Source organism: Talpa occidentalis, unplaced genomic scaffold, assembly GCF_014898055.3.
Source record: "Talpa occidentalis isolate TD23 unplaced genomic scaffold, MPIMG_talOcc4v2.1 talOcc4.9, whole genome shotgun sequence".
NCBI lineage: Eukaryota > Metazoa > Chordata > Mammalia > Eulipotyphla > Talpidae > Talpa > Talpa occidentalis.
This window is the reverse complement of record NW_023605305.1, coordinates 22,995,017-23,019,039: the sequence shown is the minus strand read 5'-3', so window position 1 is coordinate 23,019,039 and position 24,023 is coordinate 22,995,017. Positions and strand designations below refer to the sequence as shown.

Here is a 24,023-nt window from a genome sequence, read left to right as displayed (position 1 = left end):
GGCAAGAGAGAGCAGCAGCAGCAAGCTGTTTTTGTCCCAGAACAGAGCGCAGCTTGGTCTGCTCACTCCTCTGTCCAATACCCATGTGATGAGTCCCCTCCTGGCTCAGGACTCAAGTGTCCAGACCCCTACGTCTAAGTCAACATTTACTTACTGACATTTACCTAGCTTGGCACCTCCCCGAAGGGAAGTTCACAGACAGACTGGGAAGCATTTCCCTCCAGAGGGCAAAAGCTGCAAGCTCCTACTCCCTGGCCCTTCTTCCTATTTTCCAGGTTCCCCAGATCTGTATCCTTCTGGGTACTCTTTAAGAAAACAGGTTTTCATTGTAGGCTTTGTACAGGAACCTCACTGTCATGGGAATTTACTAAGTTTCAACAATGATTTTTTTTTTTAATCTAAAATCCACACACAGCTGTTTCTTCCCTAGACAGTAAGGGGTAAGCAAGCCTTCCAGAACCCTGCTGCTCTCCTATATTCTCTAAGCATGCTCAGCCCTGTCCTGATGGCCACAGCCTACCATCATACCTGGACAGGGAAGGGAAGGAGATTCTGGGAAGGGAAGGAAACTGCCACTCACACTCTGGGGTTCATAGCCCAGGATGAAGGGCTTTGCCAAGCCATTTTCGGCTTCAGTATCATGAGTTCACCAGGAGAGAGGGGGAGGAACAGAGGGCCTGCTCTGTTCCAATTTGCACTTCATCAATAAAGAAATGCCTGGTGAGTTCTGAGTTCCCAGAGGTTCCGCCTGCAGCTATAAGTATAAAGAAAAGAATTCCTCCTTGGCTAACTTATGAAGTTACCTGAATATCCAATAAATGAATGACTGAATGAGGGTAAAATCAATCTATCCAATGCAAACATTACACAAACATTAAAGATTTTTAGTTTTTACTATGAAATCATGTTACTTTTTAATATTTTAGTAATATAAAAATGGAAAAGAGCTAATGATTTAACAGTGAAGTGGAAACAGAATATAAGTTGTTTACCATAATTACAACTGACAAAAAACACAAACAAAAAAATGGTAGCTACCTCTACAAAAGGGAGGAAATACGCAGATTGTTCACAGTAGTTGTTCCCTCCATAGTCCTAGATCCTGACACTGTAAATACACAATGTGTGGCTGTTCCTAAATAAGTGTTGGGTTCAGTGATGAATGCATTTATTTTTCAAAGTTGCTGTAATGAGGTTACAAAGTTCGTAATAAAAGACTGATTTCACGACCCAAAAATAGTCAGATGGGGGGAAGGAGCTTTTATGTTGTTCATAGAAAGATATCAAATGTCAGATTTATATATTATAGTTACAAAGAGGAAAACCACATCATTTAGACTAATGGAATTTGAAGTTACTGGAAAAAGAACACAGAATTCTTATCCATAACATTTCAACGTTTTCGGCGACTCTGAAATTTGTAAATAGCTGGCGAGTTCACTGTTTCTTTCTTCACCTTTACTTTCTGAGTTTTATCCTATAAAAGAGTAAAAAGGGTACCAGTAAACAGGAGAGACTTTTATAAAAACAGGAAGGTTAATGAACAACCTGATAAAAGCCCTTGCTTTAGCAGCTCTCCTGCCTACCTATGACTATGCAGGTGCCTCCCTTTTTCTTTCTCCTTTTCCTAATAAACCTGTCCTTTTAAAATGTAAAAAAAATAAAATAAAAAGCCCTTAATTCAGCCTTTCTCAAAGTTCAGGAGAGACAAAGCCCTACTTCCCTAAAGCTTCCCTGGCCGCAATGAATCAACTTCTCCCCGGGGAGAAGTGGTGTCAGGAGAGACAGAACCTCCCCTGGCACTTGCTGTGTAGTTCTTGGGACAACTCAGAAGGAAGGTACTCAAATTGCTTCTTGTAGGTCTTATTCTCTAAAGAACCTCAGTTGAGAAACACAGACTCAAATGATGTGCAAAGCCCAAGAATCTGATATTTAGAGGAATGACAATAATATCAAAGGAGCATCTAATATACTTTAGTTCTGCTATTTAATTACACAGTGTTGACACGCACTCACTGTTTTGCTACCCTATTTAAATGTTACAGATAGCTGCTCATAAGCTAGAAAGTTCACAAGCTATCTGATCCTACCTTTTGCTGTTCCAAAGTGCTGACTAATAAGTCCCTTATTACCTTCTTAATCAAGAACACTTCACACTGTCAGAGTAACAGACACTGCCCCTAAGGAGCAGACATTTTCACCGGGGTTGATTTGCACACAGCTGAAATCCAGTCGCGGTTAAGACCTTTACAAGAAGGAAAAAAAAAAAAGTGGTCTAAGGTGCTCGTTGCTCACCATAAGGTCTTTGCGTGTTTGAATTTTCTGTGCAATCACGAACAATTTCTTCTCGCGCTCAATCCTCTGTGTCAGGCAGTTATACTGCTTTTGCCTTTCTTTAGCAATCCGCTGCAGAAGAAACATACACATTTTCAGTAGGACAAACAACAGGATAAATATGAATAAGAAACTGTTTCTTAATGTACTTAATGTACTTTAGCCCAGACAGAGGAGTAAGAAGACACTACAAAGGTGTCCATTTTAGGAATATGACACGCTAGAGCTGAAAGGAACCCTGGAGACTTGCCCAGGGACACATGGTTTACATAGAGCGGAGCCAGGACTGTCCCTGAAGTCCCACGGATCCCAGGAATCTTTCCACTACTATACTAAGCAGTTTCCACCTTTATGTGAGTGTACCGTCACCTAAGGTAATGCTGGAGTGAACCAGCACTGGACACCCACACAAAGTGAGGAGAGACCAGAAGGGCAGCCAGCCAGGTGTTGGATCTGAGAACCAACACCGGGTAGATAGACATTTTCAGAAGCTGACCTGAGAATTCTCACTGCTGATGACATCTCATAGACCAGGAGGTCCTTAAATTTGGGGGGAATCATAAACCTCTAAGAAACTTATGGAGGATTTGGATTCTTTCTTGAAAGAAATGTACATGTGTTTTTACAAATTTGTACAAATATATGTGCCTATTTACACAGAATTTCAGTAGGGGATGAGGTGTTCAAACTTCCTAAAGCCCATTCATGGACCTCCCAGATACAGACTAAGAAATTTCCAAACAATCCACCCAGCAACAATCTCCTAATAAAAATAAATTTGCCTTTAACATCAAAAGAAACGGTAAGCAAAAATGGCAAGATCAAACCTTCCCAACTATTCAGAAGGTATGTGGGTGAACTATTCCACATAGGAGTTTGGAATACTAATCTCTCTGGAAATGACCAGAGTAGTAAGGACTTCTATCACTTGAGAAGCATCAGTGACACAGTTATTTGAAAATACAACTGACAAATGGGGTTATCATGAGAACACTAGTCAGCTGGCTCCTCAGCTGGAAGTGTTATCTACATAAAGGGGAATATTACCGGGCCTCAGACTTAAAACAATTCACCGATTCTCACAGAGTCTCACAGCAGTGGTTTCAGACAGCTTTTGTTTTCACTTTATTGCACAGACTGTCAAATTTATGGGATTACCCAATATAGTCAAACTAATTAGGGGTATTTATATTACTAAAGCAAGTTTAGCTGCCTCTGAGCTAGAGAAACTGCTGTGAAATTAAACATTGGAAGCAAAGCTGATGCGGTGTAAATGATTCAAATCAAAACAGAACAGCTGTCTTCTTGAAACACATTGACAGCATTTTTTTAAATGAAATCAGTCAGAAGTGAGAGTTCAACTCCAGAAGGCTTTGAGAAAAAGCATGTCTTCTGCACAAACCCAGTTAGTGATGGAAAGCACCATAAGGAAAAGTCTATATAAAAATTTGGTTACAAATGCATAATATGAAAGATTTTTTGGTATGAGTTTTCATTGCTAGAAGTTCAACATCAAAGTATAACCAAATCCCTTCATTTTCAGCATCCCCTCCCTTCTTTGCACTTTAAAACCACTGGTATCTGTTACTGGCATTAAAAGCATTGAGTCCAGGGTCAAAGATAAGATTCAAAAGAAGATCTAAAGACCAGAACCTAAGCTCCTGGTCTCAATGCTACACATCCTTCAATCTTAGAAACCCAGGAACCCTCCTTCACTTCCATCCCCATCTCAAACCCTCCTTTCACTTTTCTAAGGGAACTTATTTTCACAAATAATGATATTAAATGCAGTTTCAAAACAAACAAAAAAATCTAGATTCTCCTAGACCTAGAACTGAGAAAAATGGAAAAAATTACCTTAAATCCATTCTGATAGGTATTTCCTTTCACTTTCTCCTTCTGCAATGTCTCTATCGTGGGTCTATTAAAGACTCTGTCAACTAGTTCCGGGGCTGTTCGCAGGTGAGTTGCAACATCAAACTGTTCAACTAAAAGTCAAGACAATCCTTTAGGCACCATATCTAACACCACATCATACAGATCAATATGCCAGACTGTCCCAGAAACCTTCAAAACATTTCATACCTTCTTTCTTGGTGTCAAAAAAAAATGTATGCTTATTCTGTTGCTTCCCCTGGAAATCCAGCAGATGGAGCTCTGATTTTAATCTTTCAATTTTCTACAATACAAAATAGAGTCTCACTTTATATTGGGTTCTTCTGGAGTACCAGAACTGAATTCACAAAAGTTTAAACCATTCTACATCATTATCACCAATCAGCAAAAAATCTGCTTCATTTTTTAAAGGATCATTAAAATTTATCCAGCACCAGGCCTCCCTGGTGGTGCAAGGGGTTAAGACACCACAACCTATGAAGCTATCTGCAGCCACTGCAGGATGAGTTCGATCCCTGGCCAGAGAGCTATCCACATGGCTCAGCAGACCTCTCCTGACTCACCCGCTACTCCCCTCAGCAGTGTATTTCAGTCAATTTGCCTGTTCTGTTCCCCACTCTGCCTCTGGTAAATCCTCTCACCCCCCCCCAAACTCTGGTCTGTACCCCAGTTCTTATATGTATAAATAAACAAATCTTTAAAAAAATAAAATAAAATAAAACAAAAAAAATTTTTTTCAGAATCAACCTCATGTAACGTGCCTGGCTAGGCATTCCACAAAACTTACTAACCCTTACAACAATCCTATGAAATAGAAATGAGGAAACAATCTCAGGGAAGTTAATTTGTCCATAATCATGGGACTATCAAACAGTAGAGGCAGAGTTCATACCCAAACATGAACTGTCTCACTCCCAAACATGCACTCTTCCCACTTACCACACTGATGCTACGCCTAAAGTAGTATCACAATTAAGCATACTTTATAAGTGCCAGAAGTCAACTTATAACTTAAGCTCAGTGGCTTCTATTTCCCTTCTTAACCAACAAAAGCTACATCAGAACAAAGAGTTTTAGTTATTACCTTAGCTTCTGCAACCCTCTTCATTTCTACATATTTGACATCCTGTGTTCTCATCAGTTTCAGTTGTTCTGGTGTTACTTCTTCCTTAGCCTCCTTAATAATATGAACTCCATCCTAAAATGCAAATTTAAAAGATACAACCTCTATCAGAGTAAAACCATTAATAAGTTGTTGGCACAGCGCATGGCTGGAACATAGTCAACCAGATGCCATATGCAACAGCACCCCAATGCAGGAGATACCCAAGGTGCAAGCTCAATGTAGCACCTCCTGTCACCCACTCGTAGAACAATTCCAGGCAAAAGACAACTCAGATTCAGAAGTAGAAATACATGCTTCTCATGAAGAGGTAGTTCTGCCTGGGCTACTCACCAACAGCACCTGGACCAACCAGAGGACTACAGAAAGGTCAAGGATTCTCCTCCTGTACTCCTCCCCCAGCCTTATTTCCATTATTGAGGTGGAGCTCAAGATACCGACTGATCCATTCACCACCCACCTGCAGTTTAACCCGAGTCATTTTATAGTAGAATTCATCTGGATTTTTTTCAAGAGCCTTCTTCCGGAGAGCTCTAAGGTATTCTTGCTTCTTCCGGTAGTCACTAAAAAGCAATTTTAAAAAGGTTCATAGCAAAAACAAGAAACCTCAAATAAGCGAACTTGACACGTAACTAAAGTTCACATAAAATGAAAACACAAAAGCCAAAGCAATGATTAGATTTGATCCACACTCCATTATTACCGACTTCGAGCTCATGTCTTTATAGGGTCCTCTCCTATCACGACCTGCCTGAAATTACCTTTCCGCATCTCATGTATGTTTTCATTTTAGGGAAATACCAAACAAAACACAGATTCATGTCCTCAGACAGGGTTCTGATGCATGCTTGGGCACCAAGATTCAGAAACGACACAGTGCAGTACAGCATAACGACCAGGATCAAGGACTCTGAAATCAGACTGTCTGGGTGTAAGTTCTGACTTCACCACTGTTGGCTGAGTAATCTCAGATAAGTTGTTCAACTATAACCCATTTACAAAATGGGTATGAAAACAACAGAATCCCAGAATGTTGCTGGGAGCAATGAGTGTAAGAATTATAAATATCCTAGAGCACGGCTGACCTAATAACAGCATTAAGTTATCACCATTAGCCTTAAAAAACTCTGGGCCCACAGCAATCCACTCAACCCATCTCTGTCTGTACCAGGAACATGGCTAACAAATTATAAAGCATTTTGCAAATAAAAGTGCAAAAGAAGAATAGGGATAATTGTTTTGCAAAATGTTTTCAGAGTTCATTATCACCCACGCTCAGCCTTATGAATCCATCTATCACATCTCTTCATTCCACACCACACATACAGTGATGTAAGAGACTAAATAACTGGAATTTCAGATTATATCTTGTACTTCAAGAAAAGGGAGAGAAGAAAGACTCAGTTTTTGGCTCAAACACCAAGGCAGGAGCAAATCAAAGCTACTATGAGAAAACGATCTGGAACAATGTAAAAAAAAAAAAAGCACAATGCAACTACAGTTAAATAAATAACACTCTGCCCTAAACAAAGAGAAGTTTAGGATCACAGACAAGTATCTGATAGGCTGCCAGAGTCTTAGCCATTTTATCAATGGCAGGAAATTATTCCCTATTGGACACTTGAGCCATTCCCTACAGTGCAGGAATGGTGTAAACATTCTTGGCAGCACCTTGACCAGAAAAACTTGAACTCACTTTGCTCGAAGTTTGTAATCTTTCTTTTTCTCCAGCAGGCCCAGACGTTTTCGAAAGCCAGGCTAGAAGACAAAAAAGAAAAAAAGCGCTTAGTTTTCTCAGCAAACACAAATGTATCCAAATGCCCATGACACCCCAGGAGCAAGAGTTTCTGGAGTGCACAGTAAATCCAAATCCTTGGAGCCAACTTGCCATCCCCTCCCCTTCTCTCTCCCAACCAGGTTCTGTCCAAGGATGAGAGGGACCATGAAGGCGCCAGAGAGGTCACAAGCATTGCCATAGTAGATTCTTGACCGATTAAGGACAGAGAGGCAACAATGACTCGGCACTAAGCAAGCAGTTGCCAGCTGTACTAAAATTACTAAGGGCTTAATCCAAGGGCTTATAAAATACTATGAAGGGAAAACATAGTAACAGGGAAGCAACTGTGGTAAAGAAGATAAATTTAGAGTCTAGAGAATTGGTTCAAACCCAACTTACCTCTTCTTAATAACCTGTGACCTTAGGCAAGTCACTTAACCTCTCTGAGCTGCTGTTTCCTAACATAAAAGAATGAGTATTACCGGGCCTCCTCTGGTGGCACAGCGGTTGAGCACTGGGCAGCGAAGCTGCCCGCAGCCTCTGCAGCGACGGTTCGATCCCTGGCTGCTGGTGAGGGTCCCACATGGCACAACAGACCCCTCATGCCGTGCCCACTGCTCCCCTCAGCAGTGTATTTCATCAGTCTGCCTGTTCTGTTCCCCGCTCTGGTTCTGGTGAATTCTCTCACCCTCCCATGCTTCTGACTATACGCAGTGCTTGTATAAATAAGTAAATAAATCTTTAAACAATATATATATATTATTTAAAAAAAAAAAAAAGAATGAGTATTACCTAGTTTGCAAGGTGTTGTGAAGACTAAATAAACCTTTATAAATGGTAGGGCCTGCATCTGTCTTGGCACATAGCAAGTGCCCAGCAATGGTTACTATTATCATTGTACCTTTCGTATAAAGCATGAAAGAAAAGCAAGTATGACAGAAAACACTTTCTCTGATACACAACTTGGCTAACACAGAAGGTATAGGATGATGCCTCTACAAGCTACTACTTTTCAGCACTTAATATATATCAGGGTCTGTGCTAGATGCTTTTGCCTCCATCTTAACAGACCATTTATTAAGCACTTATACTGTTATAAAACAACGTTATGCTCCTTACACACAATCTCATTTAATCCCCACAACAATGATAGAATGCAGGTAAACCAGACATTAGTTTTCCAAAAGAGGAATGATAAGGTTTAGAAAATGACTTGCCCAAGAACACACAACTATTAAAGAGCAAAGCTAGAACTCAACCCATTCTCTCTGGAGCACAGTCTACTCTTCCCCGCCCTACTAAAGGGCATCCTCTTCTGGTCTGAATAATTCAAGATTTCTAAGGAAGTTCATACACTTCTCTACTGTTTAAGCTTGTTTAATTTGAATGGGGTTTCAAGAGGCTTCTCATCTTTTATCCTTGAAATGGTGCAATAAAGAACTCTGTATTTAAAACACACTACCTCCTGATCACTTTTATTTTCATTATAACAAAGGGAGATTGATAAGAGACTGGAGAAAGAAAACTCAAAAGGGTCAAAAAGCAAGAACATGAGGGGGAAATCTTGGCTTCCTGTCACACTCACTTGGATGCACATCTGCAGTATAGAAGGAAAAGAAGTTCTGCACCTGAAGTTACACATACTCCTCCATACAAAGTATCTCTGCTAGTTTCTCACTGCCTTGGTGAAGGACCTATACAACAAGGTCCACATTTTATCCACATAGGGAGAGCTCTTGTCAATGAGCTTACCCATCTTTCCAGCAGGTCCTTCTCCTCAACTCTCCCACAAAGACCCTCTATTCCTACTCAGTCAGTCATATCACGCTCATGGCCAGTCTTGAAAGCCCTCTGTCTTCTCTGCTAATGGAAAACAACTATTTACAAGTATTATTCTGGACACATGGACACATAGCACATCTGTCTTTTTAATCATCAAATTCCTTATTTGTAAGATGAGAACATGCACCTCATAGGGGTGCCGTAGGATTCTATGAGCTAATCCTTGTAAAGCATGTAGGGCTGTGCCCAGCCATGGAGTAAGTGCTCAGAAGGCGGTAGCTATTATCATTGCCTTCCAAGGCCAACAAGTTTCACCATGATGCTTTCTCTGATCATCTCTCCTCTTCTTACTCAAACTCCTCATTTGGCATTTTTACATCCTATTTCATAAAACTGCCCGATTCCTAGTTGCCGCTTCCCAGCCCTAGTTGTATGTCTTTGGTTAAATTACTTAAATTACTTAAATTACTTAACCAAAGTAATTTAATTTGGTTAAATTGTTTAACCTTTGGTTACATTACTTAACCTAGTTGTATGTCTTTGGATAAATTGCTGAACCTATCTTAGTTTCTCCATCTGCAAATGTGAGAAAATACTAGTACCTGTTTCCACACACTTTTGAGAGTTAGACAGTTAATGAGCATCAAGCCTGTTGCACGTTGCACTCTGCCTGGCTCCAGCACACAGTAAGCACTTCTAGGTGTTATTACCTTTAGATAGTTCCACCCATAGCCTTCCAGACAAGGTGGCAAATTATATGATTGCTCCCAGCATACAGCGAGAGCACAGTAAATATCTGATAAATGCTAGTAAGCAGCAAGTTTGAGCTGTGGTTAAGAGAGAGGACCTAATTCTAGCCCCAGCAGCCAGAGACACCAGCTTCAGACACATCTGTGTCCCTCTCCTCCCCATCTGTAAAATGAAGTTGGACCAGATATCGCTAAGGGGCTCCCTGGTTGGATATTATGGGACTTCTGAGAACAGTGAAATGGAGAAATTGAGTCTGTAAATATTTTTTTAAAGATTTATTTATTTATGCATACAAGAGCTGGAGTACAGGCCAGAGATGCAGGGGTAAGAGGGCTCACCAGAGACAGAGTGGGGACCAGAACAGGCGGACCGACTGAAATGCACTGCTGAGGGGAGCAGCAGAGGAGTCAGGAGAGGTCTGCTGCGCCATGTGGGTAGCTCCCTGACCAGGGATCGAAATCAAGTCACAGAGGCTGCGGACAGCTTCATAGTGCAGTGCTTAACCCCTTGTGCCACCAGGGAGGCCCTGATTCTGTAAACATTAAGCCAGTTTCTCCTCCTCCTCCCCACACAGACACTCCCTCCACAGAACCCTACAGCTGTTTATTCTGCCTGAATTTGGTGTTTGGGACCAGACAAGTCACTTGTGCTCTCTAGACCAGTTTTCCTTTCTGTATAATAGGGAAGGAAAACACCAACACTACAGGGCGGGTCAGACAAAAAGCATATGTGGTCTTCGGGAACCACGTTGCCCTCTCCCATCATCGCCTCCATAGGAGACAGGAAGCTGGTTCCCACTCCTGCCAGGGCAACTTGTTGGCTCTGTGAGCTTCGACCTCTACTTCCTTAAAGAAGGTCAAACAGGGCCTCCCTGGTGGCGCAAGGGGTTAAGCACTACACTATGAAGCAATCCACAGCCTCTGCAGCATGAGTTCGATCCCCGGCCGACCAGGGAGCTACCCACATGGCGCAGCAGACCTTTCCTATCTCGCCCGCTGTTCCCCTCAGCAGTGTACTTCAGTCAATCCACCTGTTCTGCTCCCCACTCTGTCACTGGTGAATCCTCTCACCTCCCGCATCTCTGGCCTGTACCCCAGCTCTTGTATGCATAAATAAATCTTTAAAAAAAAAAAAAAGGTCAAGCACTTTACACACATCTCATTTAATCCACTGAAAACGTGCAGAATGGCTCGGATTCTCCCCCAAGGAGAGCAGCCCGCGCCCCGCCCCGGAGCCACGCGTCGCGCCGACGTCATTAGCATATATTTGCATTTATTTGCGCGCAGCATCGGCCCTGGGAGGACGCAGCTCCCGGTGGTAGCGATGGGCTGAGGTGAGAACCGGACAGCGGGGGCTCGCGGGCCCCAAGCGGACCTACCTGGCTTCTTTCTCGGTGTTCCCGCTGCCGGGACTTGGCCGCCTTCCGAAAAGCCGCCGCCATGTCCCCTCACGCCCGGAAAAAGCTCAGTACACAACGCCGGTTCCACACGGCTCAGCCACCACGTCCACTGCAGCCGCCGGAAACAGGCCACACGACCGGCCGCTGAGGCCCGCCCACTTCCTCCCCGCTGCCCGTCCAGAGCCTGCTTTCCCGGAAGTACGTGCTCGAGCCCAGGCGCTGCCCGAGGTTGCTTCTGGGAAATGTAGTTCCGTAGGTCTGGGCTGGTCAGTCTCTAGGACTCAATTCTCATTCGCCACAGCTTGCCCACGTGTCCCGCGATCTGGCCGTCGGGCTCCGCGCTGGCACCGGGAACACGTGGCTGGTAGTGCCCGCGGGCTGAACTGGACTTGGCGTGTGCGCAGGCGCCATCCCTTAGAGCTCTGCTCCCCTTTCTTTACGCGGCGCTTTTAAAGTTAGGAGCCTGGTGAATTTTACTGTATACCTGGAAGAATGCTGCATAGAGAGATGAGAGACCTAAAATCCATGCCCGGTTCTGCCACTTACTGGCTCTGTGACTTTTGAGAAGTCACTTGACTTTGATGAGCATCATTTTTCTAATCCATAAAAGGAGATAATAATAGCATGCTCTGCTTGCCTCATAGGGCTGTCCAAGGGCTCACTGTTGAATTGAGGAGTCATAGTGGCAGTAGTTGTAAAGTTCTGATCCCTCACACCCTCAAGGGAGTGACTGACAGAATGGCCAAGGCGGTACAATATAATATGTCATCTGCAGTGGAGGTGTGTTCTGATCCCAGCTGCTGCCAGCCAAGGCAATGTTAGCTTCCCTGAGCCTCGGTCTCCCCTAAAGTAACACAGAGGTAATAATAATACCATACCCAGGATTGTGAGGATTAAATGAGGCAATACATTTAAAGTGCTTATGGCTGTGTTCACCCTTCAGCAAGTTCATAATTAACTTGGAGCTATTATTGTTATTTTTATTATTATTAAACTAACCTCTAAGGAGAGAGGGGGTTGGGCACAGCAGAGCCCAACCCCATGGGCATTTGGTTTCTATCCCCCTCCCCATATGACACTGCATGACTTGTCAGACACCCTGTTTCAGATTATACAGAAACATTTTCCTCATGACCCAAGCCTGGCAATGGGTCTGTGGACACAGAGGATGAAATAAACAGGGTTATGGTAAGGGGGAACAGAGTTCAGAGAGGTAACTGGTTAAAGGCCAACTATGTACAGGGTATTTGGTTCCCAGCCCCCCATTCCGCCCCATGTGACAATAACCTTCAGTGAGTCCAGTAGTTGCACCCATTTCTCATGACAGGGCTCACCCCTCCAGCTGAGGAGCTCTGGGGAAATCTCCTCAGCCCCCATAAGTGCTGGTCCTGTGGACCAATGGGCATGAAGAGCTGAAAGCAGCTGAGATCTGCCTTGTGAAAAGTGTTTTTCTGCCTCTGAATCTGAACCTTGTTCAACTTGAGCCACATACAGTAATAAAATTCTGTCTCATTCATTACTTAACCTTTCCCACCTTTCCAGCTTCTTCTCCATTAAGAAATTCAGCCATCTTGGACCTCCCTGGTGGTCTAGGGGTTAAGTCTCAGTGCTATCACTGCTATAGCCTGAATTCAATCCCCGGCCAGGGAGCTAACCCACATGTGGCACAGCAGCCCCCTCCTGCCTCACCTGCTGCTCCCTGAGCAGTGTATTTCAGTACATCTGCCTGTTCTACTCCCCACTCTGTCTCTGGTGAATCCTCTCTCACACACACCCCCCACACACCTCTGGCTTACACCCTAGTTCTTCTACATAAAAATAAAATTAAAAAAGAAATTCAGTCATGTTGTAGAGCAACCCCTATATGGGATTAGCTCAGGACATCATTTCCCCCTAACAATCACAGCAACTAAATGGTATCTCCAGTTACTCCTGCCACTTCTCCTGAAGAAGACATGGAGTGACAGGCATATCTACTGGATGTGGGGGCCCTGAAGTCAGCCCCAAATTTGAGTAGCACATCTACCACCCATCAGCTTGTGACCTGAGGCCATATCGTCCAACTCTCTGAGCCTGTTCAGCACCTCTGATGTGAGGTAAAAACAATGATCACGCTTTTGTGAGGATGAAAGAGGTAATGACTCACACTTAGCATGGTACCCTGCACATAGTCTGCCTGTAACCAGTTCCCTCTCTGAGCTCTGTTCCCTCTCATCCCCTGCTCATTTCAACCTCTGCATCCACACACCCATTGCCAGGCTTGGATCATGAGGAAAATGTTCTGTATAATCTGAGAGGGTGTCTGCTAAGCCATGAAGTGTTCAGGGGCCCAGTGGGTAAGACTGAGCAATACACCCAAAGAAGGAAGGAAGTTTTCTCACTGGGGGAAGGAGGGCTTGTGGTTACAAGCATCAGAGAGTGATTCAGCACCCAGAGAAAAGCATGAGAGGCCTGTCAGTCAGCACCCAAGGCCTCCTTTTGAAAACCCTTCCAAAGTGAGAGAACAGCTGGTTGATTCTGAGGAAGCCCCCTTTCCACCACAAGGTAAAGAAGGCTGTAGCCTCAGGGACTCCTGGGTGAATGAAGAGATAACAAGATCCCACCCCCCCACCCCACCCCCAGTCTTCCAGCATGCAGGCCCTGCTTCCAGCCCTGCCTCAGATACACCTGTCCCCCTGGGGAGGGGGGAGGACAAATAGGGAACAGGAACAGGGAGTCCATGTGACTGATCCCTAGACCTCTCTGAGGCACGTCCTCCTGGGTCAACAGAAATAGAGTGAAGAGAGAAATGTGAGCCCACTGGAGAGCTGGGAATCAGGAGGGGAAAGGACACAGCCCTGCCCTAGGCTAAGCTGCCTCCCCCCAGGGTCAAGTCAGTAATCTTCTAACTTTCTCTGACCTCCAGACACCAAGCCCAAGCAGCAGAACCTTAACTCTTGGCCAATAAAGAGAGGCTGGGAGGTGTAGAGTCCCCCATAATGACTACCTACTATGTGCTATCATCTAGTCTTCACAAGAACGTTGTGACAAAGTCAACATCTCTTAACAGATGAGTAGATTGAGTCTTAAAGAGGTTAAAGAGCCACAGCGCCTGTAGAACCTAAGGGTTAAGCTCTTTTAATTAATTAATTTATTTATTTTGTATAAGGAGCTTTGACATTGGTCTGAATTTGAATCCAAGCTTTGCCATTATTAGCTGTGTTACCCTTGACAGGTTACTTACTCTCTCTGAGTCCCCCTTTTTACAACAGAAATAAAGATACATATTTCATAAAGTTTTGGATAATCAGTGCATTCATATATGTGAGGTGTTTGAATAGAGACTGAGGCAAAGTAAGAACTCAGAAATAGTGGCTGTTTAGCAAAGATTCAAGCCATGAGTAAAAATCAGAACGCCAACTCTGCCTTTATCTAGTACCTTCCTTACTCCTTACCCTTCTCTCTCTGAAGGCTGCTCCCTCCTTCACTCCCCTCCCCCCAGAACACTGGCCTCCAGTCATCTCCTCCAACCAGTCAGTCTTCTCCACAGTCCCCAGGGCTAGGAGTCCCCTACACCTGCAAGACAAGTGCCAGAGAAAGGGCCCACAGGCTAGCTGATCACTTCCTGGACTGCAGGTAGCAGGTGCCAGTGCTGGGGGGAGCACGAGAAGGGGGGTGGGGCGCAAATTAAATTGAACAATGTCTGTCCTTCATTCATTCGTCTGATACTTATTATGTGCAAGGCATTGGAGTAGGTGAACAAGAAGTGGCCTGTCCTCATGGCACTTACAGTTCAGTAGCAGTAACAACCAGCAATTAATTAATTTTGAAAAAAAAACCTGGTTTGAGGGTGACTTGGGACCCAGGTTGATTCAGAAATGGGAGAAGAGGGTACTCAGGAGCCCCTGCCTGGTAGGGAATGAGTTTCAGAGAGTTTGGGTGCGCGCAGCTGGGAGGTAGGAGAGCCCCTTTGGACACCTGAATCTCTACTCTAGGCACTAAGGTTATTTCCAGGGTTGGTTGGTTGTGTTTTGCAAACAGTACATCAATGCCTCCTTCTCCCTCCCCCACCCAGATTGAAGCTATTTATTCCCAGTGACAAGCCGGAGGATCCCAGGCGGGGTGGCCTCAAGGACCTAGAGGGGCCTTTTGTCCCTGGCAGGCACTGGTTCCCCTCGCGGGCACTGGGAGGAAGCCAAAGGGCTGGAAACTTCGGAGGTGAAGAGAGTGGGGGGGTGAAAGGGAGGAGTCCCTTCCACTTTCTTCCACCCCTGCAGGGCCCCATCTCAGCACACTCCTCACACCCCTCCCTGAGAAGCCCAAAGATCATGGGGCCAAGGATTAGGGTCTCCCCTGAGCCTCAAAGGTCAAAGCTATTCCTGAGCACTGGAAACAGAGGTGGGACTTCATCCCAGGACACAGAAGGTGCTTACTTCTGACTTTGCTGCTCAAGAGTTGTGGAATAAAGTCCTTTGAAGGTCACAGCACTGTAGGGGGGTCCTCTCTTCACTACAGGGTCCCAGAGATCACGTCCCACTGACAGCCAGGACCGCAGAGGCAAAGCCACCCTCTCCTTCAGGTTGGATTAAGGTCTGCTTCACAAACTCAGACTGAGTGTTAACTCCCGGGGGTAAAAGGGAGGGAGGGATGGATCGCAAATGGACCTTGATCAGCTTTACCCCTTGTCTGGAATTGAATATAACAGTTTCCAGCTTGCAGCTGGAGGTAAGGGAGCGGTGGGTTGGGGCAGGGGTGCAGGGAGACGCGGACAGCAAAAGCTGCAGGCCGGGGACAGGGACTGGGTCCTGGCCGCCCAGGAAGGTCGGGAGCGCCAGGTTAGGCTGGGCTGGAGGTGGGGGCGGCGGGCGCTGGGGCGGGCTCCAGGGTACAAGGGAGGTGGGGGCGGGGTCTGGCCCCCAGCCTCGGGAGTGGGGGGCCGGGGGCGGGGTCCGCACCCTGCGGGCAGGGGCGGCCGGGGGCGGGGTCCGGGCGGGGCGGGCCCCGGCGCTCACTTCCTCGGGGAGGGGTTGGGGCCGCGCTCCCACTCGCCCACACAGTCCGTCTGCAGCCGGCAGCTTCGCCCGCAGCTCGTTCAGCCACGGCCCGGCCCGGCCCGGCCCGGCCCGGCCCGCAGGTAGGAGCAGCGGAGGGACGCGGCTCCCGGTCGCCGGCACCACCCGCGCGAGCTCCGCGCCCCGCTCCTGACGCCCGCGAGGTGAGGTCCCCGCCGAGCCCGGCTCCCGCCCCCAGCCCTCGGGCGGGGAAGGCGCGGAGACGGCCCGCCAAGGGTTAAGGTCCGCGCCGGCCGCCGCCCCCCCGGGGTCCGCCCGCCGCGGGGTGCTCGCTCGCCGGAGCCGCGGAGGGCGCCCCCGGACCGCACGGCTCCGCTCGCGACTGCCCGGCGGGGCGGGGCGGGGCTGCCGCGACTCTTGGGCGGGGGAGGGGGCCAAGTTTGAAATGGCCAAGCCAGAATCGACCCGGAGGGTGGGAGAAACCGAGGCTCCCGGGGAGGCCGGCGCGGGCGGCAGGCTGAGACAGGGGCTGCGGAGCTCTCCGGAGCCGGCTAGGGCGGAGAGTCAGCGAGAGGCAAACCCGAGGCAGAGGGCAGACCCGGGCTGTGGGAAGCATTGTATGCAAAAGCAGACAGTGACCCCGGCGGACACGCCGCGGGGCCCCTCCTGGGGCAGGTGAGGGACCCTGGAGCCCGAGCTCCCTTAGCCTCGTGGCGACTCAACTTCTGGGAGGCCTGTGGAGACAGGCAGAGACCGGGCTCTCAGGCAGAGACCCTCAGAGTAGACAAATGTGGGGGTCAGGACGGTCTGCTCTATAGAGGTGCTGCGACCCAGACCTGAGTGTTGAGAGGTAGAAATCCAGAGTCACCCCTGGGGGAGAATGAGCGATACCGGGACACCCAGAACGTGAAGACGGCTGCTGAAATGTGCAGAGGCGCAGAGAGGAGCCGTGCGAGCAGAGCTAGACGCTCAGAGACTGAGACTTAACGAGGCTCCTTGACGGCTTCCAAGACAGACCTTGGGAGATGTAGGCCCCAAAGACTGGGAAGCAGGGATTCAGGGAAACAGAAACTCTGGGCCAGCTCAGCCCCAAGAGACAGAGGACCTGAGACAGTAAGATTGAGATCAAGAGGGAGCCCCAGGCATACACCAAGACAGCCCCAACTTATTTTTAAACTCAAATCTTGGCCGCACTGCCGCAGCCCTGGGGACCCAGGGTGAATGAACTGTTCCTCTCCTGTCCCCAGAGCAGCTGCTGGGTCCAGCTTTCCATTTCCCTCTTCCCCTAAACTGCCCTGACTCCCAGGCCCTGGGGGGGAGGAGGGGAGTGAAGATTTAGGGTTTGGGGTTGGTGCCTGGTAGCAGGGGGATGGCGTGGTGGAGATCCGTTTCTCCCCTAAATCTCCTGTCAACTCCTGGGAGCTGGAGGAGGGGTCTGTTCTGATCCTGACTCACAGCTGTGGGGCCTGGCTAGGGTCCGCCTGGACCTTGGGGGGGAGGGGGAAGGGACAAAGGGGTTGAATGGTTGGCATGGGTAATTGGAAAGGCCTCTGGGTATCTTCCATCACAGGACCGGTGGCTGGGGAGACGGGCCAGGCTCCCGTGCTAGGTGTCCCCCAGCATCTCCTGTCCCCTTGGTCTTGTATGTTGACCACCCTTCCACCACCACGGCAGCATTTCTAGGGAGAGAGAAACAGGAAAAGGGTCCAGGCTAGGAAGCAGGGAGCCTGGGCTCTCTGATACCAAATGACCTTGGGCATACCCCTGCCCTGCCCCTAGCCCCTGGACTCAGCTGTAAAGTGGGCCGGTACCGATCCTGTTTGCCTTTTGTGAGCTCCAAGATGGTGGGAGAGCACTTTAGGAGAGGCAAAGTGCCTGCCATTTCAGCAGCTGTCTTTATGTTTTGGGTGTCTCTGTATTGCTCATTCTCCCCCGGGGTGATTCTGGATTTCTACCTCTCAATAACCAAGTCTGGGTCTCAGCCCCTCTATAGAGCAGAATGTCCTGACCCCACACTTCTCTACTCTGAGTAGAGAGTCTTAGTCTCTGACTGTCTCTACAGGCCTCACAGAAGTTGAGTTACCACAAGGCTAAGGGAGCTTAGGCTCCAGGGTCTCTCACCTGCCCAGGCACTGGGTGTCCTCCCCAGTACCTGTGGGAGGGGTCTCAGAGCTGTGCCGTCTGGGGTAAGGCTGGTCCTGCTTGTCTCAGTACGCCCCGTGGCTTGGACCTCTACAGTTCCCCCATTAGAACTAGAGGGTGCCCTCATTGTTCTCACCCTGGGCTTGCACTGAGACCATCTAAGTTAATTCCTAGGCCAGTTCTGTGACCCAGGCCTGCCTGAGAAACTTGTCTGACCCCAGCATGAGGGAGGGGCCAAGAATAAAACCACTAATAGCTGCTGTTTACTGACTGCTTACCATCTGCCAGCTGCTTTCCAGGTGTTCTCACACTGCAGGCTGACGACCACCCTAAGAGGTTGGGGATAGTAGTAGATGGGAAAATAGCTTCCGGGTACCTAAGTGATTGCCCAACCAAGATCACCCACTTAGTAAGTGGAGGGACAAGGGTTCAATCCCAGGTTTATGCTTCACAGCTGGAGACTCCTCACACTACACACCGCAGTCATTCCTGGGAGGTACCAGATAGGTATGTCTGGGGCAGGTGTATGTGTGTATTGGTGGGGTTGATCTGAGAGCCACCTGGCAGGCTGAGCAGTCTCCCCTGCACGCATCCATTCCGCCTCCCTCCACACACACACACAAGCAATGAAGGAATAAAAGACTGACTCCCTTCAGTCCACCAGCCCTGCCAGGGAAAGGGGCGGGGAGGGGGTAGGATGGGCAGAGACAGGTGGGCCTTGATAGTGCCCTTCACTCTGTCCTCACTAGAGCCCAGCTGGACAGACAGGGGACTATGGGGATTCTGGGAAGGAAACGGAAGCCACGCCCATACCCTATTTGGGGTACCCCTGTCTCAGAATGGTGACTCCCAAGGGGCGGGCCCAGGGCTAGCCTGGGCCTGGGAAGGTGGTGGCTGCTGCCAGCCAAGCCAGGATGGAAGGAAAAGGCCCAGGGCACTCCCGCCCCACACATGGCCACACACTGCCTGTGTGGCCCCCTGCTGTCCAGTGGCTGACCGCCCAGGCAACCCTTGGTGTTTTGCTAGGCCAGGCCAGAAGAAACCCAGACCTAAGTAGTAGGGAGGGGGCTGAGTAGGAGGGGTTCTCTCACCCCGGAAAGTCCTAGCTCTGAGACCCCAGGTTCTGGTGCCCTCTTGCCCAGGCCTGGGATATGAACTGGGTGCCCCCTACTCTTCAGAAAGGAAGCTGTGAGCTCACCAGCTATGCCTTCAGAAGAGCCGGGCCCTCCAAGCTAAGGGCGTCTGCTGGCGCCTGAAGTCTGAACTCCACGCCAGAGCAATGCTGGTTGGCGAGAATTTCCTGCTGGGGGTGGCCGAAAAAAGTAGGGCTTTTCCTTCAAGCTGAGCCAAGGCAGACTCTGGGGACTGCCAGTTACTGGGGTCCGATGATGGTGGTGGGAAGGGAGGGGGATCCTTAGTATTCCCGAGGCTCATATGCAGCTGTGAGACCATCTCCTTCCTCTGGATCCCGATGGTTCCTCTCCATCCACCCTAGGATCCCAGCCCTCAAAGAGCAGGCTCTTGATGGAGGTGTCTGGGGGTGGGGAGTGCTGAATGGGCCTAGAGACCAGAATGGGGTAAGAGAAGGGACTGGGAACCCCACTTCCTTACCCTCCCACTCCCCAAGCTCCTGTTCCAGAGGCAGCTGTGTGGATGACCTCATCATGCAAACATGCTTTGTTCCTGAGAAAATGGAAAGTGTCTGAGGTTTGGTGGGGGCTGGGTGTCTGCAGCAACAGCTTTCAGGGCTCCCCCTGGCCTGAGTCCCCACCCAAGAGGGGTACTGATTGGGAAGAAAATGTCTTCAATGGCTCCCACTCCCTTGCCCTTCACTCCCCCTGTCCCAAACCCTTAGGAGTCAGAAGAGGTAAGGAAAAATGCTATGAGGCAGGCGGAGAGAAATAGAGGGAAGTAGTGACCTCAGGAATGGGAAGATCCCGGGGCTCCTCCACATGCTGCCAGAGATGGCAGGGGGCGCATGCTCTCAGTTGCCAGTTCCCCTCTGCTTCCCCAGGCATCTGATTTCCCATTTTTCTCCTCATGTTGCTGGCAGAACCTGACATCTGGCCATCTGTACTGCCACAGCTGCTGCAGATGTTGCAGACCAAGGCTGCCCAGGCTGGTGTGACCAGGGACACACACTGCGGAAGGCAGGGGGGGTGAGGGCAGAGGGTGATCTGGGGAAGCTTGGCTGTGTCCAGCTTGCAGGATTTCCTTCCTGCTCAAACCCAGGCTGAGCCTCTGAAGTTGTTGCTGGACCGATTCTCCTGGGAGGGGAGACCTAATGTGAGACATTAGCCTCTTCCACCTCCACCATTCATCTGCCCAACCTCCCCTTAACGTTCCTCGTGTTTCCTGGAGCAGGATGGGGGAAGGAAGGGCCCATTCTCATCCCCACTCCAAAGCTCTAGGTAGAGGTTTCCTTACCCATATCCCTAGGGTCCCTTCCTGGGAGTCAGGAGAGCGTGGAGGTGCTGTGCCCTTGGGATAGAGTGGGGGCTCCCTGCTCTTGCCTCCTTGGGGACAGTGGGGACAGTGAAGGCTAAACTCAGGCTGGGTCAGGAAATGAGTCACTGACCCAGGAAAAGCCCTCTCCCCCCAAGATCTGCCAGGACCCAGATAAGAAAACAACTTCTGCTTCCTGATTTTCTCTTGACCCCCTCCCACCGCCACCCTCAACACAGAAATAAACATGCAGGATTCCTGGGTTCTTAGACGCTCCCTTCCCCATCCCCACCTTTCTGACCTGGCATTTCCTATTCTGGTCTCTTGCTTTTCTTTAATGCAAAGGTCTCTAGCAAAACATTAAGCCACAGCCCCTCTGGGTGAGCCTACCCTCCCTGGTGCCCCTAACAGGACTCACGGCCACCATGAGCGAGGCCTTTGACTGTGCGAAATGTAACGAGTCCCTGTATGGCCGCAAATACATCCAGACGGACAGCGGCCCCCACTGTGTGCCCTGCTATGACAACACCTTTGCCAACACCTGCGCCGAATGCCAGCAGCTTATCGGGCATGACTCGAGGGTAAGGACTGGACCAGACAGGGCAGGGAGTGGGTAGAGGCTGCTAGGAGGGGACACAGGTGCCAGCGCCCCTGCCACGCTCCCTGCAGGAGCTGTTCTATGAAGACCGCCACTTCCATGAGGGCTGCTTCCGCTGCTGCCGCTGCCAGCGCTCCCTAGCCGATGAGCCCTTCACCTGCCAGGACAGCGAGCTGCTCTGCAATGACTGCTACTGCAGCGCCTTCTCCTCCCAGTGCTCGGCCTGTGGGGAGACCGTCATGCCCGGTATGTCCCCAGGAGCTCATCATGTGAGGGACTGGCACATCTGGCATCTGGGAATGGTTCTTGCATGTGCACGGGACTGGCACGCCTCTCTGGTACATCCTTGGAGACTTGGTCTGGTAAAGACCTGTACACCCAGCATGTTTCTGGAAATCTGCGGTATGCAGGATCTGTCACAGTGCTATGCTCTTGGGAGCTGCGCATGCACAGGGAACAGCATACCCAGGCACAAACACATGAAGTTTTAGCATGTGCAGGCAACTGACGAGCTTGGCACCTTCCTGAGGACTGAGTGCCGAACCAGCTGGTCTAGTATATACGTAGGGGCTTAACATGTGTGGGCACACTGACACACTTTATACACACACCTGGGGGCTTCATATGTCTGAAGACTTCCGTGTGTGGAACATGCAGGAGATAAGAGCAGGCTGAGACTGTTGTGCTGGTGTCTGGGGCTTGGTGTGTGCAGACACAGATAAACAGGGCTTAATATGTATGACAGCCCTCATTGATATACAAAGACTAGAACACGTGGAGAATGGCATGTCTGGGGTACGTGGGGGCTTGGCTTATACAGAATCCCTCTTGTTCGGGCCATTAGCAGCTTTGTGTGGGCAGGGACTTGCTGCTGGGTATCTATGGGGTCTCTGTGAGTGTACTAAAGCCATCATGGCTGGTGTATAGAGGCTTAGCACCTACTCAGACATCATGTCCGTGATGCAGAGGCCTGTTGTGTGCTGAGATGCTTGTGTCTTGCTATGTAGGGGCACTTAGCATCTGCCAAATCCTCGTGTCTCATTTGTGGGGCCCAGCATGTCCAGTGTTGCGGGGAGGTTAGCTTGTGCAGTGTACGAGGTGGGACTCTTGCATGTGCCTGGACACCACCCTGCCCAGGCGATGGGAGTGGGGCGGGGGGGGAACTCTACTTGGGGGGCAGCAGAGGGTGGCCCTCAGGAGCTTGGGACAGAGCCTCTGAGTGGGACCCCTGTTCCCCACAGGGTCCCGGAAGCTGGAGTATGGAGGTCAGACGTGGCATGAGCACTGCTTCCTGTGCAGCGGCTGTGAGCAGCCGCTGGGCTCGCGTTCCTTTGTGCCCGACAAGGGTGCTCACTACTGCGTGCCCTGCTATGAGAACAAGTTTGCTCCTCGCTGCGCCCGCTGCAGCAAGGTGGGGGCTGGGCCAGCGGAGTGGGGGGGTGCTCATCTCCACTGCACTCATTGGTGGGGGAAAGGCTCTGCTGTAGGGTGGGAAACCTCGCTCCCCTCTGCTGACAGATGTTGCCCCCACAGACGCTGACACAGGGTGGCGTGACATACCGTGACCAGCCTTGGCATCGAGAGTGCCTGGTCTGCACTGGGTGCCAGACGCCCCTGGCGGGGCAGCAGTTCACCTCCCGGGATGAAGATCCCTACTGTGTGACCTGTTTTGGAGAACTCTTTGCACCCAAGTGCAGCAGCTGTAAACGCCCCATCACAGGTGGGAGACAAGGGTCAAAGAATAGTGTGGGTAGGGTTCAGGCAAGGGAATGGGATCTGGTTGGGAGAGGCTGAGGGGCAGGACCGCCCTGTAGGTCCGCAGAGCTAACCTCCAGCCTCCCTCCAGGACTCGGTGGAGGCAAGTATGTGTCCTTCGAAGACCGCCACTGGCACCACAGCTGCTTCTCCTGCGCCCGCTGCTCCACCTCCCTAGTGGGCCAAGGTTTTGTACCGGACGGAGACCAAGTGCTATGCCAGGGCTGCAGCCAGGCAGGGCCCTGAGCAAGGGGCCCTGGGCCCAGGCCCTCCCAAACCAGGCCTCCAGGACTAAGCCTCCTTTTCTAAATCACCTCTGGGACCCAGCCCCTAGGCTCTGGATTCAGCCTCCCCACTCCAAACTGGTACTTCCTGACCCAGGATTCCCAAACCTGAGATTTTACGGAAACTCTAGTGATTCAAATTCACTCCCCAAGCTTGGAATCCAGAATTCAGCCCAACCCCCTAGAATCCAGTTGCCAAGCCAAGCCCCCTCCCCAATTCAGGGCTTTAGACCCCACCCCTCAAACCTGAACTCTGGCCCCCTCAAATCTAAACTCTCTGGGTGCCTGAAAGTCCTCAAAAATAGACTATACTCAGACTTGACCCTCCCCACCCCACCCTGTCCCCAGGGCTGGGGCTGCCTGGGCATCAGATCAGAGGTTCACTGGCTAAGGAGTCAGTCCTAGGATGGAAGATTGTGCCCAGCCCCTGTCTACAGAGTGTTTTCTCCTTTCATTTTAGCTCTGTTTTGCCCAGAGATGGGCAGATGGGTGGGATTGGCTCACCCCCTTGCAGATTCTGCAATAAAGCAGTGTGAGGAAGCACAGGCCTCTGTGTATTTTTCTGGGGTAGAAGGGAAGGAAGCTTCCTTTGAACATGGAAGATCTGAGGCTCACACAGAGTTCTTCTTCCACGCAGGGAAGGGGAGGGAGCTTCGAGGCACCGCGTGCTTAATCCCAAGAGGAAGGGGAACCCTGGCCACTGCTGTGGACCTTCTCCAGCTTGGCCTGCCCCCCCCCTGCTGGCGG

The 24,023-nt window shown here is 49.6% G+C and overlaps 2 protein-coding genes across 3 annotated transcripts; one reads left to right on the top strand and one right to left on the bottom strand.

Moving 5' to 3' along the window:
• Nucleotides 1-1,249: 1,249 nt before the first annotated feature.
• On the bottom strand, nt 1,250-11,202 carry UTP11 (UTP11 small subunit processome component). The gene is made up of 8 exons (XM_037499964.1): nt 11,041-11,202; nt 7,050-7,111; nt 5,814-5,916; nt 5,315-5,428; nt 4,420-4,513; nt 4,192-4,322; nt 2,296-2,406; nt 1,250-1,477 (listed from the first exon to the last, which is right to left on the bottom strand). Exons 1-8 carry the CDS (start codon nt 11,101-11,103, stop codon nt 1,394-1,396), a joined length of 762 nt encoding a protein of 253 aa, XP_037355861.1. The 5' UTR covers nt 11,104-11,202; the 3' UTR covers nt 1,250-1,393.
• A 4,998-nt stretch (nt 11,203-16,200) lies between these two features.
• FHL3 (four and a half LIM domains 3) lies at nt 16,201-24,023 on the top strand. 2 transcript variants are annotated; one of them, XM_037499886.1, is made up of 6 exons: nt 16,201-16,255; nt 21,051-21,220; nt 21,309-21,483; nt 22,479-22,648; nt 22,771-22,957; nt 23,084-24,023. In XM_037499886.1, the coding sequence occupies exons 2-6, from the start codon at nt 21,065-21,067 to the stop codon at nt 23,236-23,238; spliced, it is 843 nt and encodes a 280-aa protein (XP_037355783.1). In that variant the 5' UTR covers nt 16,201-16,255; nt 21,051-21,064; the 3' UTR covers nt 23,239-24,023. The 2 variants fall into 2 exon arrangements, with proteins under 2 accessions (XP_037355783.1, XP_054547319.1); XM_054691344.1 differs by lacking the exon at nt 16,201-16,255 and adding an exon at nt 16,503-18,701.

What these genes read in the sequence shown, in the direction of transcription:
- UTP11 (XM_037499964.1), bottom strand. Translation starts at nt 11,103, where the DNA reads ATGGCGGCGGCTTTTCGGAAGGCGGCCAAGTCCCGGCAGCGGGAACAC. An exon ending in TGACTCGGGTTAAACTGCAG is followed by an intron (nt 5,429 to 5,813) that starts GTGGGTGGTGAA and finishes TTTGCATTTTAG; the next exon opens with GATGGAGTTCATATTATTAA. An exon ending in CCTATCAGAATGGATTTAAG is followed by an intron (nt 2,407 to 4,191) that starts GTAATTTTTTCC and finishes TTTCTTCTGCAG; the next exon opens with CGGATTGCTAAAGAAAGGCA.
- FHL3 (XM_054691344.1), top strand. Translation starts at nt 18,638, where the DNA reads ATGCTTCACAGCTGGAGACTCCTCACACTACACACCGCAGTCATTCCT. An exon ending in TTATCGGGCATGACTCGAGG is followed by an intron (nt 21,221 to 21,308) that starts GTAAGGACTGGA and finishes CGCTCCCTGCAG; the next exon opens with GAGCTGTTCTATGAAGACCG. An exon ending in GCTGCGCCCGCTGCAGCAAG is followed by an intron (nt 22,649 to 22,770) that starts GTGGGGGCTGGG and finishes TTGCCCCCACAG; the next exon opens with ACGCTGACACAGGGTGGCGT.